This window comes from Salvelinus namaycush, chromosome 37 (assembly GCF_016432855.1).
Source record: "Salvelinus namaycush isolate Seneca chromosome 37, SaNama_1.0, whole genome shotgun sequence".
NCBI classification, from domain to species: domain Eukaryota; kingdom Metazoa; phylum Chordata; class Actinopteri; order Salmoniformes; family Salmonidae; genus Salvelinus; species Salvelinus namaycush.
The window spans coordinates 25,017,910-25,032,474 of NC_052343.1; the positions used below are offsets into that span (position 1 = coordinate 25,017,910).

At 41.9% G+C, this 14,565-nt stretch overlaps 1 protein-coding gene across 1 annotated transcript; it reads left to right on the top strand.

The window, feature by feature from the left end:
* The first annotated feature begins 1,284 nt into the window (after positions 1-1,284).
* Positions 1,285-10,236, top strand: znf1035 (zinc finger protein 1035). The gene is made up of 2 exons (XM_038976429.1): positions 1,285-1,329; positions 3,753-10,236. Exons 1-2 carry the CDS (start codon positions 1,285-1,287, stop codon positions 9,282-9,284), a joined length of 5,577 nt encoding a protein of 1,858 aa, XP_038832357.1. The 3' UTR covers positions 9,285-10,236.
* Positions 10,237-14,565: the final 4,329 nt, after the last annotated feature.

Below are 14,565 nucleotides of genomic sequence, written 5' to 3' on the forward strand. Positions count from 1 at the left end.
TATACATTTGCAAAATTGACTCAACATGTTTTTGCTTTGTCATTATGGGGTATTGTGTGTAGATTTTAAGGGGGGAAATGATTTAATCCATTTTAGAATAAGGCTGTAACGTAACAATGTGTGAACGGGGAGGAGGTCTGAATACTTTCCGAATGCACTGTAGCTTTGTGGTTGTTTCTGGACATTGCCTTCTTCCTACTGCTCTTAGTCCTTACTGGAGGGATCTATCAGCTATGACAGTGTAGTCTAATACCCCTTTCTCTACCGTGCCAACCAAGACTGTACTGCGCTGGGTTAGATATTTTATTTTCACATTGTCCTTTCCAGCACAGTTCCAACAACTATGGTGGATGCATAATGATGTAGGCAAAGTACAGCTTGAGTACAGGGCTCCACAAATTATTCTAAATTGACTATCCAACCTCCACCAAGGATAATGTCTGCAAACTGTGGGCAAATAAACATCAGGACAATCCTTTTGCAGCCACCACTTGTCCCACTATTCAAAGCAATGCCTGTACTGAGCAAGAGGAGTTTGAATTTGAAATCCTTTTGTATTTTGACTCATGCACCTCTGCAAGCTCTGTTCCAATGGCATTGGCCCATTCAGAAATGGTTAAATGTAGTGACGCCCTGACTTGGTGTTATTTTCTATCAACATAAAATATTTAGAAGATTAAATTTGATTACCTTTTTCTGTTTTATTTTCTAGCTTCATGGGTAAATGTAGCCTTACCCACATCAACCTGGACCCCATGCACACATGCTAAAGCAGGTGGTGAGTATTTGGTCTAATTGTTTTGCATGCAGAGACAAACGTGACTAGAAATGTAGCTTAACAAATGTAGACATTTGCCTTAATCTTGATATGGTGTACTCTCCTTGTACAGCTAACATTTGATCACCAATACCCACTTCTACCAAGGTATTTTAACGAACTGTATGTGGTATCATTGGATATTGGACACAATATCTGTCATGTATATTTATTATCTTTCAGGATTGGGTGTTGGAAAACAGTGGTCCCAGGTCCCCTGTGGAGGTTGAGCATGGCTCAAGGATTTAACACTTGTTTTCGTAACCTTCCGCCATTGTCGTCGGATTCAAGGACTTTGAATGTGCCTTCGGATTCTGAAGATAGTTTGGCGCACCACCTTGAAAACCTCATTGAGGTTTCCAACACCGTGGTTTCGCCAGAGAACATTTCCTCGGACTTGAACTTGAGTTCAAACTTTTTCTCAAATTCCAATACTAGTTCTGATTTTGTACAACAGAAATACTATGATGACGTCATTTGGCAAGATGAGGGTCAACCAGTACATCATGAAGGTCAGTTTAACCACACAAGCAACAGCTTCTTTACCCCAGCTAGAGCAGCCAGTTCAAGTAATTGCCTCTCAACTTCAGGTGCAGACCTAAACCCCCATGATCTTAAACAAGAATGTGACTTATTGAACCCTTCCATTCCGGAGGACTACTCAGATGTTAGTAGCTGCTCAGAGTCCGATGTTGATAGGACAGGGCCTTCTTGTGAAATGTTAAAACATGGTTCAAATGATACTCCACTAGTTGCAGATTACAAGAAGGAAAATGAATGTGCATGGAAGAGCCCAGAGACCAACACAGGTTTTCCAGAAAGCATGTCTACTTCAGAGAGTGAGGTAGAGGAGGATCAAGATGAACCCCCAGAGAAGGAAAAGGAGACATTCATGATGCGAGAGAATAAATACTCAGAGACCACTGGTGCTCCAGAAAGCCTGTCTGTTTCAGAGGACGAGGGAGAAATGGATCATCTGGATGGAGAAGCACATGGGAAAGATGAGGAAACTTGCATGGAGCAAGATGGTCAACACACAGATTCTTCCTTGGGTACCGAAGAAAGTCTGACTGCCTCAGTGAATGAGAGAAAAGAGGAACTGGATGATGAAGCACAGAATGCGAAAGAGGGATGCATGGAGGAAGAGGATCGGTACTCAAATGTCAGCAGCCTAGAGGGCCAAAATGAAGGAATCATCGTAAGAGAGAGCTTTAAAAAGAAAGAGGAGCATTCATTATCCCAAGGAAATATGGACTTGCAGGGTATCGATGCATCCAACGCTCAAGATTCTGCTAACAAGCTGAATGATAATACCTGTGCCTTTGAATATCAGGATTCCGTTAAGGATAATGACTCTTTAAAGGTTGCTGGTCAAAACATTTGCAAAAGTTCCTCTGTCATTTGTGGATTAGGCCTAGGGGGTAGCAATCAAACGTTTGAGTCTTGTTTGGAATTCCCTGAAAATCAATCATTGAAAACTAGATTTCAGGAGATCGTTGGCAGTGGCGCTCAAAGTACAAACTCAACCTATGAGGAAAGTGCGAGTGATTCCATTCGTGCAAGTGGAGGGAAAGAGGATCACAGTAGCTTTGATTTTTTGGAGCGTTGTTTAGGTCTGAACAACTTTGGAATTGAACAAAAGTCCTGTATTGAAAATGAGTGGCTAAGACCTATGGATGAGTCAAATGTATCGTCTTGTTTGGAAGAGGACCAGGCATCCCAACAGAACCTAATGCGCCATATCGAGCCACCAGACCTTGTGAGAGCTGGTCTTGAAAACACAAGAGAGACATTTCATAAAGTATTCACGGCAGATGATGAGCAAGAACCCCCAGTGCTAAGTGAATGCTACTGTGAACCATTGTCAAGAGAAGATTGTATGCGTGACACCGAGGGCAATCTGGAAGGGGCGGAGACCGGGTCTATTGATTCAACTGAGTTGAACCAGGAGGGAGGAGATTCAACTATTGATAACATTGACTACGAGAGGGATTTTGAGGACCAAGCAGCTCAGTTGAAATCCTCACTGCATATGAGGAAAAGCATGCACCCTATTGTACTGCTCTGGAACTTCGAACTAAAAAATGGCACAGATGAGGCTTATCAGTGTGCAGCATGCCAACAGGCCACACAAAGTATAGACCATCTAATTGAGCACCACCATTGTAACCACTCTGAGAACAAATTCAATTTCTGTCAGATCTGTGGTACTTACTTGACATGTGATTCACTAGCCAAGAAACATCAGTGTCGTATTATTGATGAAAATGCACAACTCTCCTCTAATATGAAACCCCAGAAGAGAAAATCAACTAGGCATGCTTTTCACAAATGTCGATACTGCTCGCAGACATTTTACAGACTGTGTGACTACAACAAGCATGTGCAGAGCCACTCGGGTAGAACTGAACACACGTGTCATAGGTGTGGCTCTAACTTTTCACAATGCCGTAGCCTGAACAGACATTTACTTGAAAAGAAATGCCGGCGTCGAAGTATACAAGTTCCTGTTAAACAGATTCAAACAACCCCACGTATCAGCATTTACAAAAAGGGAACTTTACATCCATATGTCCTCCCACCAGACAGCCCCTATGCCAATCTTCCAGATTGTTTTGTGAAGCTAGTGGACATTTGCAAGGAGCATGTTTGTCATCTTTGTGGGAAAAGCTTTGCAAGCAATGCAAAACTCTACAAGCACGGATACAATGTACACCATACAAAAACTAGGTCATATAACGTTCGGCCTAAGTGTCAGAACACATACAGGTCATATAAGTGTCAGAAATGCCTGAAGACATTCAATTATTCAAGCAATTTTAGCAGGCACAAGAAAAGATGCAAAGGAGCTGAGACGAATGAGAAATTCAAGTGCCCTCTTTGCCCACGCCTTTTCAAATATTCCTACAACCGGTCCCGCCATTTGCGCGAGCAGTGCATTAAAGACTTTACACAGGGAAGCTCGGGGAAAGTTGAAATGAAATTTCGATGCCCCTTCTGCACCACCACCTTTAGTAATGCGTCTAACCGACATAGACACATAAGACTGGTGTGCCTGAAGGAATATATGCACAATGAGACTTCAAGGACCAAAGCTGAATGCCAGGAAAACATGGCCCAGAAAGAAACACAAAAGCCGCCACTGAAAACGGCACTGAATCAAAATGAGCCGGGTCTCAAATGCAACTACTGTCCGGCCGTTTTTGCTCATTCTTCTGGAAAGTACAGACACATGAGGAAACATAAGTTGTTTGAAAACACTGGAAAAAAGATCAAGTTCAGGTATTCAAGCCTTGTTCCCATTTCTAACAAGTCCAAGGCTAGTATTGAGGAGCCCAAAGACGGTCCACTCTCCAGTGAAGTCAGCAGCCAGCCCTTTTCCTGTCTCTTCTGTGGAAAATGGTTTAACACTTCATATTCCCTGAAGAAACACATCTGTAGTATGCACATGGGTGACAAACCATATCGCTGCCTGGAATGTGGAAAACGCTTTGGGAAAGAAATCCATCTTGTCGCTCACAAAAAAGTGCACCAGCGAAGGATACAGTGTACTGTTTGCAAGAAGATACTTCCTACCATTGGGGACTTGATTCAACACAGGCAATCTCATATCAAAAAGGGCATGCTTCAGTGCCCAGACTGCCCATCGCAGTTCCAGTACCCAGTGTATCTTCTTCGACATATGGCATCACATCACAAACTTCAGCAAGAGCAGCCACTCAAAGAGAAAAAACAGAGGCACCCCTCAAAACTTGAGCCGCTTGAGTCCTTGCCACCACTCAAAGAGCAGGAAGAGAAAGAAAAGTTGGCGTGCCCCCTATGCCCAGAAGTCTTTCACAGTGGCACAGAACTGAGTAGTCACTGCCTAAACCATGTATCGGAGTCCTCTTCAAGTCAGTGTCCGTTTTGTAAACGCCTCTTCTCTTCCCGCACATCTTTGGTACGCCATATACGCATTCATACAGGGGAGAAACCATTTTCTTGTCAGAGTTGTGGAGAACCTTTTCGTCGAAAAGAGTATCTCCAGTTGCACCAAGAAAAGTGTCCAGGTCCACAAAGCAAGCAAGAACTGCCCACTATTAAAGAAAGTGAAGATGTCGCATCAAAATCTTTGGTGACAAGAATAAGGAAAGTATACAAATGTTCATACTGTCCTCGGGAATTTGAAAAATTGCCCCGTTTATTACTGCACCACAATGGCCACATGCAAAATACAGTAACCCCCTGTCCAAAATGTGGTAAATGTTACAGACAAAGGCGCAAGTTACATGAAAGACTTTGCAATGGCTCAAACATAAAATCTATAGAGCCGGTGAGCACTGTCTGGCATCCTTGTAGGAATTGTGGGAGGAAGTTTTCAAGGGATTATAATCGAGATGTCCATGAGAGGATTTGCCACTCTGTAAAGCCCTTGCAAAAAAACACCAGCAATTCTGGCAACTCAAACATGCATCCTTGCAGGAATTGTGGAAAGTACTTTACAAGGAGTGATAATCGGAATTTCCATGAGAAGACTTGCAACTCTGCCAAGCCCTTGCAAAAAAACACCATAGAAATTGGGACCAGTAGCAGGGACAAGTTGCAGCACAAATGCCCCCACTGTCCAAGCAAATTCAAGTACAGAAGTTTTCTCTTGAGACATATTGGGTCACACACTGGAGAAAGATCATATCCATGCATGCACTGTGGTCACAGCTATGGAATCCAGTCACGATGCTTACAGCATGAAGCTTTCTGTGATGGTGTTAATAGACAAAAGCCACCAAGCGCCAGCCTTGGTGAATATAAGTGCAATATCTGCACAAAAATCTTCATGAAATCCCGAAACTTAAGGCGGCACATCCTAACGCACACAGAGGTAAAGCCATATCGCTGTAAGGCCTGTGACAGCTGTTTCTCCAGACATGATCATCTAAAACTGCACCAGAGTCGCTGCAAAGGGAAAAGACAACGTTTAGAGGTTCGCATTGCCAAAATTAGTCTTGCAGATGTTGGAATGGGCTGGCAAAATAACCTGAACATTACCGATTCAGGAAAGCAACAAGGGTTTGACTGCAGCATATGTTCAAAGAGCTTCCCCACTCACAGCATTATGGCCCGACATATTGCCATGTCACATGCTATAAGAACCGTCAGTTCATTTACTCATGAAAAATCACTTAAGAGACATATAAACATGGGTGCACGTCAAAGAATTTATGCAAAAACAAAGCATTCAGAAAAGCTAAATGTTACAAGCCCAATATCAAGAGAGACAAACCGACTTCTACAGAGGCTCCAGCTGCAATATAAAGACAAACGCAAATTCAAATGTACCTTTTGCCCTCGCCTTTTCAAAAGTGGTGAGCAATTGAGGGTGCACACCCGCTTGCATACAGGGGAGAAACCTTTTGGATGTTCTAATTGTGGTGAGAGATTTATCCGTAGGGACTACCTGCAGCGCCATTTGAACAGGTGTAAAGGGGAACCTCTTGACAGAGTGCTTTGTGACAGATGTGGCGACGTATTTTCGCAAGACGAACTCAAGAACCATCAACTGACATGTGTTGTCAAGTGTAAATCACCTGCCCGTAGTCGAACTGAGTCCACTGCTCGCAGTCCCCCAAAAGGGTTCTCCTGTACTAATTGCAGTGCCCGCTTCTTGCTGTTCTCACAGCTCCAGCAACACTTTCTCAACACGCATAGAGACGCTCCAACAAATCAGCCTTCACCTCTACAGGAGCAGTTGTCTACTATGGTGAACATAAAAGAGGAGTCTATGGATGAAGGATATGGTGACACTCGGCAGAATAGTGGTAACAATCTCATGCTTGATCAAGACAGTGATCCAAATAATGATATGAACAAACCCATTAAGTGTCCACAGTGCAACTTGCACTTTGGAAATAAGGGTGGATTTGCCAGACACATGCGTTCACATTTAGGACAGTACCCATTCAACTGCAAGAAATGCAATAAAGGCTTTTGGAACAGAAACTTATGTCGGACACATGTAAGGAAATGTAGACTTGTAAAGGTCACGAAGGAAGAAGTTAACACTGACTCTGTAATTACTTCAGAGATGGATCCTACTCTTAAAGAGACTGTCCTAGTCTTCAACCAAGGTTCCAAAACAACAGGCACTGGGGTTTTGCAGACTAATTTCTCCTGCAAAGATGACTTGAAGGGTTTAACACTACAGAATGCCTCTGGAAATCAAGGCAAAGGAAGATCTTCCAATGATAGAAGAAATAGTGGTCAACAAGTCCCAGGCAACAAGTACCAGTGCTCAGAATGTGATAGAAGTTTCACAGATGGGCTTCTGCTCATCAGCCATTTAGAGGACCATGGGCGCGAGGAGCTAGAAAGAAAAAAGAAATTCTGCCAGCCTTGTGGTAAGACATTTGCTAATCCTTCAGACCTAGCAAGGCATATGAGAGGCCACTGGAATGAGAAGACCTTTTCTTGCCCACAATGTCCACAGAATTTTCCCTGCCCTTCTGACCTTGACATCCATAGAACTTGTCATGACTCAAATAGACCATTTGTCTGCAAAGAGTGTCAACAACGGTTTTGGACCAGTCAATCTTTAGAAAACCATCAAAGCCAAGCTCATTCAAAAGAACTAATTTATACATGCCATGTCTGTAACAAGAACTATTCAATCAGAAGTTCACTTGTTAAACATATTAGGATGAAGCATCAAACCCAGAAGAACATGGATGTTGTTATCCACGTGAAGGAAAAGGAGACAGCAGTGCAAAAGGAATTTGACATGGAAGTTGATGTGGATGGAGGAAGTAATGCAAGTAATGATGAAGATGAAAATGATGCTAATGAGGACAATGACTCTGACTCTGCAGACTACTTCCCCTGCCATGTCTGTGGGAAAACGTTCACCACATCAGAAAGCCTTGAGGATCACCAACGCTGTCACCTCGGTGAAAAACCTCATGAGTGTGCAGAATGTGGCAAATGTTTTTTCCAGGCAGGACAACTGCAACAGCACCTTCGGAGCCACAAGTCTGAGTATCAGTGTCAAATATGTGGCAGAGGTTTTGTCTCACTCTTTGCTTTACGCAAACACAAGCATACTCATGGAAAGAGCCGTCAACACCGTTGCTCCAAGTGCCCGCTCAGCTTCACAGGGCCCTCGCAGCTGGCAGAGCACATGGGCACCCACCGCGATGACAATTTCCCTTGTGATATATGTGATTGCACATTCTCCTGCAAGATGAGTCGGGCAGAGCACCGGAAAATCCACATTGAGACCGAGGATGTTCCACCACCTTTACGTCCACCAGAGAAGACTGCATCCTCCTCTCCTACTGCCTCTTCCTCTACAATGAAGCACCTACAATATCGTTGTGGGGTTTGCAATGAGCGTTTCAAAGAACCAGAACAACTGTCTGAGCATGGGTGCATGGCTGCCAGAGAGCGACCTTATTCATGCCAAGAATGTAATAAGCATTTCTTGCATGCATCTCACTTAAACAAGCACGAGCTCAGTCACTACCAAATACCACAATCATACGTGTATCGGTGCAATCAGTGCCACATGAGTTTCAACTACCGTCACAATTTTGTCAGTCATTTAAATAAACACGGTGACGATGAGGCTGCAGCAGAAGTTCTGAAAGGAGGCTCGGTGACAAATGCTTGGGAAACTGTTTCAGAGAAGAGAACAATTTACAAATGCCCAATTTGCTCTCACAGGTTTGCTCATGCCATAGAATTGGCAAGTCACCTTTCAATACACTCTGAGAACACGTTTGCTTGCAGTGTTTGCAAGTTGACATTTCCCACCAAAAGCAAGCTTGCTGAACATGAGCAGAGCCATCTGACTGCTGCAACACAATACGAGTGCACTGAGTGTGGTCAGAGCTTCTTGGGCAGTGATTTCCCCCAGCATCACTGTGCACGTCGGCAATGTGCTGTGACAGCCCATGAACGCCCACATCTGTCTAATAGAAAGTCAATGGAGGAAGAGCTGGATGTTGGGGAGGACTTCTTTAATTGTACTGTCTGCTTAATGCGATTCTCTTCTCGCGGTAGTCTCCAGCAGCATCTAAACAAAGAGCATCACAATGAACGGCCATTCAAGTGCCAGTCTTGTGGAAAGACCTTTGCTCTGAAGAGATATCTCAGAGACCATGAGCGAAGACAACATAAGTTTGGCACTGAACGAGCCCACCCGACATACAAAGCCACGGACAGTGTAAGCCAGTACAAGTGCTCAGTTTGCCCCAAAACATTAACCTCGGCACACGACCTGTCATTGCATATGAAAGTGCACACCGAACAGGAATCTGGAGGAGACCACCGTTGTGACATGTGCTACAAATCATTCAGTCGACTGTCTCTTCTCAGGCAGCATCAAGAAAGTCATGTTGGACAAGTTGTATATGAATGCACAGAGTGTGACAAAGCGTTTGCTTTCCCACATCTTCTAGAGGAACATCAAAAGTCTCATGCTGCTGGACCATAAGTCTTTTTCCCACCCTCAAAATCCTCCCACTTACTAAATGTAAAAAGACAAGTTGGACAATGGACATAGAAAAGACCTGCCTCACTGATTGTGTTCAATTATCCAATGAACTCAGTAATGTCATATAATTTTTTTTTTTCTGGTGCTGTTTGCAGTCATTAAGCAATTTTGTGTTCACACTTCCATCTTAATCGTTTAATGTTTTTGATTGGCTCACAAGATGCTTAACTGTGTTTTTACCCCATGTCTTCTCAAATGTTTGGCCTACAACCTGGTTCGTGAAAAGGTTTATAGTTACAGATTTACTCCTATTTTAACATTTTATATCTGGTCAGAACTGCAGTTCATTGATACTATTACTGATGAGCTCCTTTCCATAGAGCACTAATTTGTAATAGCCTCCATATTCAATTGTATATAGTTGTTTAATTGTCTTATGTGCCCTGAATGCAATTACATAAGTTTCAGTTCACGTTACACAAAGTGAAATGTAAGCTTTTGACCATGGAATGAATTCCTGACTCTGATAAAGTGGAATGGGCTGTCACTGACCCGGTAGTTTTTTTCTTCTGCTTGCTAATCCATTACTCTGCCTAACCTTCTAAACATATTATCACTTAGACTTTAATAATGACGTGGGATACTTTTAGCCATGTATGATCCATGTAGCCCTTCTAAATTTTCCAAATTCAAAACCACAGCATTGTGTATATTATGTAAATATGACATGATCGTAACCATTTAAGTATTTGACATGAAATTGACCGTTGTTGTAAGCTATTAATTTTCCCTGTGTTCAGAAACATTCTATCATTTATTGAAATGCCTTAAATATGTGTTTTGGATGTTTTAGTTCAAGGGCAACATTTGATGACATTTTTTCCTTATTGGGTGTTACTTTTGTATGAATGGTATTTCAATCAAAATACATTAATAAACAAAATAAACCAGTCAACTGGTCATCTGATTCTTATTGATAACTTTATTTTAACTGAGTGTATGATTGTCTTTTTGATTATAAAGTAAGAGGATCTTGAAACTGTAGTTGTCACAAGCAAAGTAATGTTTGCTCATACATTGGTTATATATATACTTTTTTGTTGACTTAATTTGATTTTCCAAATTTGATAGTTGGCTTATGCTTTTACACTACATTCATCTTTTGGAAATTTGAACAGGTAAAATCAATTGTGCCATGCCCATGCTACATAAACTGAGTGTACAAAACACCTTCCTAATATTATGTTTGCCATCAGAACAGCCTCAATTTGTCAGGGCATGGACTACAAGGTGTCAAAAGTGTTCCACAGGGATGCTGGCCTATGCCAATGCTTCCCATAGTTGTCAAGTTAGCTGGATGTCCTTTTGGGTGGTGGACAATTTTTAAAAATGTTTTAAAATTTAACTAGGCAAGTCAGTTAAGAACAAATTCTTATTTACAATGACGGGCTACTCTGGCCAAACCCGGACGACGCTGGGCCAATTGTGCGCCGCCCTATGGGACTCCCAATCACAGCCAGATGTGATACAGCCTGGATTCAAACCAGGTACTATAGTGACGCCTCTTGCACTGAGATGCAGTGCCTTAGACCGCTGCGCCACTCGGGAGCCCGAGTGATACACATGGGAAACTGTTGAGTGGAAAAACCCAGTCGAGTTGCAGTTCCTGACACACTCAAACGTACTGTACCCCGTTCAAAGGCACTTAAATATTTTCTTGCCCATTCACCCTCTGAATGGCACACATACACAATCCATGTCTCAATTGTATCAGGGCTTAAAAGTCCTTTAACCTGTCTCCTCTCTTTCATCTACACTGATTGGAAGTGTATTTAACAAGTGACCTCAATAAGGGATCATAGCTTTCACCTGGTCAGTCTGTCATGGAAAGAGCAGGTGTTCCTAATGTTTTGTACACTGTAGATTTTGTGTCCATCCATGTCTAATCAGTGATTGTGACATTCAAACAGTTAAAGGGGCAATCGACAGTTGCTACATCCATTTTTGGACTTACAAATTAATGATAAAGTGCCTTCAAAAAGTATTCATACTCCTTGACTTATTCCACATTTTGTTGTTACAGCCTGAATTCAAAATGGGTTAAATTTATAAATTCTCACCCATAATGACAGTGAACATGTTTTTTGAAATGTTTGCCAATTTATTGAAAATTAAGTACAGATCTCATTTACATAAGTATTCACAGCCCTAAGTCAATAGTTAGCAGTAATCACTGCCAAAGGTGCTTCTACAGAGTTTTTCTGGGTACGTCTAAGAGATTTCCACACCGGGATTGTGCAACGTTTGCCCACTATTCTTTAAGCTCTGTCAAATTGGTTGTTTATCATTGCTCAACAACCATTTTCAGGTCTTGCCATAGATTTTCAAGTAGATTTAAGTCAATCCTGTAACAAGGCCACTCTGGGACATTTACTGTCTTCGTGGTAAACCACTCCAGTGTAGATTTGGCCATGTGTTTTAGGTTATTGTCTGACTGAAAGGGGAATTCATCTCCCAGTGTCTGGTAGAAAGCAGATTAAACTAGGTTTTTCTCCAGGATTTTGCATGTGCTTAGCTTTATTCTATTTATTTTTTATCCTGAAAACTCCCCAGTCCTTAACAATTACAAGCATACCCATAACATGATGCAGCCACCACTATGCTTGAAAATATGGAGATTGGTACTCGTGTTACATTGGATTTATCCCAAACATAACACTTTGTATTCAGGACAAAAAGTGAATTCGCTGTGCCACATTTTTTTCAGTATTACTTTAGTGCCGTGTTGCAAGCAGGATGCATGTTTTCAAATATTTTTATTCTTTTCCCTCAATAAGGTTAGTGTAGTGGAGTACCGACAATGTTGTTGATCCATCCTTTATTTTCATGTTAAACACTATTGCACACAGTGAGTCCATGCAACTTACACTGAATAAAAAATATAAAAGCAACATGTAAAATGTTGGTCCCGTGTTTCATGAGCTGAAATAAAAGATCCCAGAAATGTTATTTTCGTTTTGTGCACAAATTAGTTTACATCCCTGTTAGTGAGCATTTTTCCTTTGCCAAGATAATCCATCCGTTGGACAGATGTGGCATATCAAGAAGCTGATTAAACAGCATAATCATTACACAGGTGCCCCTTGTGCTCTGGACAATAAAAGGCCACTCTAAAATGTGCAGTTTTGTCACACAACACAATGACAAAGATGTCTCAAGTTTTGAGGGAGTGTGCAATTGGCCTACTGACTACAGTACTGTCCACCAGAGCTGTTTCCAGATAATTGAATGTTAATTTCTCTACAATAAGCTGCCTCCAACATCATCATAGAAAATATGAACCTCCACCTCCACCCAGAACCTCCACATCCGGCTTCTTCACCTGTGGGATTGTCGGAGACCAGCCACTCGGACAGCTGATGAAACTGGAGTATTTATGTCTGTAATAAAGCCCTTTAGTGGGGAAAAACTCATTCTGATTGGCTAGGCCTGGCTCCCCAGTGGGTGAGCCTTTGCCCACACATGCCTGTGCCCCTGCCCAGTCATGTGAAATCTATAGTTTAGGGCCTAATTGATTTATTTCAATTGACTGATTTCTTTATATGAACTGTAACTCTGTAAAATTGTTGCATGTTGCGTTTATATATATTTTTCAGAATTTATGTATATACAGTACCAGTCAAGTTGGGACAACTACTCATTCCAGCATTTTTCTTTATTTTTACTATTTTCTACATTTTAAAATAATAGTTAAGACATCAAAACTATGGAATCATGTAGGAACCCAAAAAGTGTTCAACAAATCCATACAGCCTGGAGGTGTGTTTGGGGTCATTGTCCTGTTGGAAAAACAAATGATAGTCCCACTAAACGCAAACCAGATGGGATGGTGTACCACTGCAGAATGCTGTGGTAGCCATGCTGGTTAAGTGTGCCTTGAATTCTAAATAAATCACTGACAGTCACCAGGAAAGCACCATCACACTTCCTCCATGCTTCATGGTGGGAACCACACATGAGGAGATCATGCGTTCACCTACTCTGCGTCTCACAAAGACACAGTGGTTGGAACCAGAAATCTCAAAAAAGGACTCATCAGAACGAAGGACACATTTACACCGGTCTAATGTCCATTGCTCATGTTTCTTGGCTCAAGCAAGTCTCTTCTTATTGGTGTCCTTTAGTAGTGGTATCTTTGCAGCAATTCGACCATGAAGGCCTGATTCACGCAGTCTCCTCTTAACAGTTGATGTTGAGATGTGTCTGTTACTTGAACTCTGTGAAGCATTTATTTGGGCTGCAATCTGAAGTGCAGTTAACTGTAATGAACTTATCCTCTGCAGCAAAGGTAACTCTGGGTCTTCCTTTCCTATGGTGGTCCTCATGAGAGCCAGTTTCATCATAGCGCTTGATGGTTTTTGCGACTGCACTTGAAGAAACTTTCAAAGTACTTGACATTTTCTGGATTGACTGACCTTCATGTCTTAAAGTAATGATGGACTGTCGTTTCTCTTTGCTTATTTGAGCTGTTCTTGCCATAACATGGACTTGGTATTTTACCAAATAGGGCTATCTTCTGTATACCAATCCTACCTTGTCACAACACAACTGTTTGGCTCAAATGCATTAAGAATGAAAGAAATTCCACAAATTAACTTTTAACAAGGCACACCTGATAATTGAAATGCATTTGCTTAACAGGTGGGATATAGCTTCCATTGCATTGGCAATCTTTAGCCATAACCATTCAGGCCTACATTGGGCAGAGAACAATATCCTTCATATCTTGTCTATTTTAAATGGCAGTTAAAACACACCTCAATAATAAATATAAAGCGCACCAGTTTCAACGGTATAATGTGCCGGGATTACATTTCTCGGTGCATTATTGATTTGAGTCGCCATCAAATTGAAGTACAAAAAGTAGGCTATAGAACAAAGTTATAATATAGAAACGTACATTAAACAACGTTTTTGGTCTGAATAATTATTTACAGTTATCATCAGTATCCCATTATGAGTTTGGGTGTATCCCTCTGACTCCGAGTCTATAGTTGGCAGAATGTTCTAAGATTACAGCAGTCTGCTGCCCAGTTCGTTGGGAGGATTTAGGGAAAAAACTCCCCCAGAGCGACTGGTTACGTTCCAGTCCGTTGTTAACTTAGCCACGCTGCGCAGATCAGATTTGACAAGTCCATGATCCACAAAGACGACAACTAACATGTGCGCGCGACTGGTAATGGAGACCACCTGGAACGCACCCCCCTTTGCTACAGCTGTG

Coding starts and splice junctions, on each gene's coding strand:
- znf1035 (XM_038976429.1), top strand. CDS start 1,285: ATGACGTCATTTGGCAAGATGAGGGTCAACCAGTACATCATGAAG. Junction 1,330..3,752: donor TCAACCAGTACATCATGAAG/GTCAGTTTAACC, acceptor TTGCGCGAGCAG/TGCATTAAAGACTTTACACA.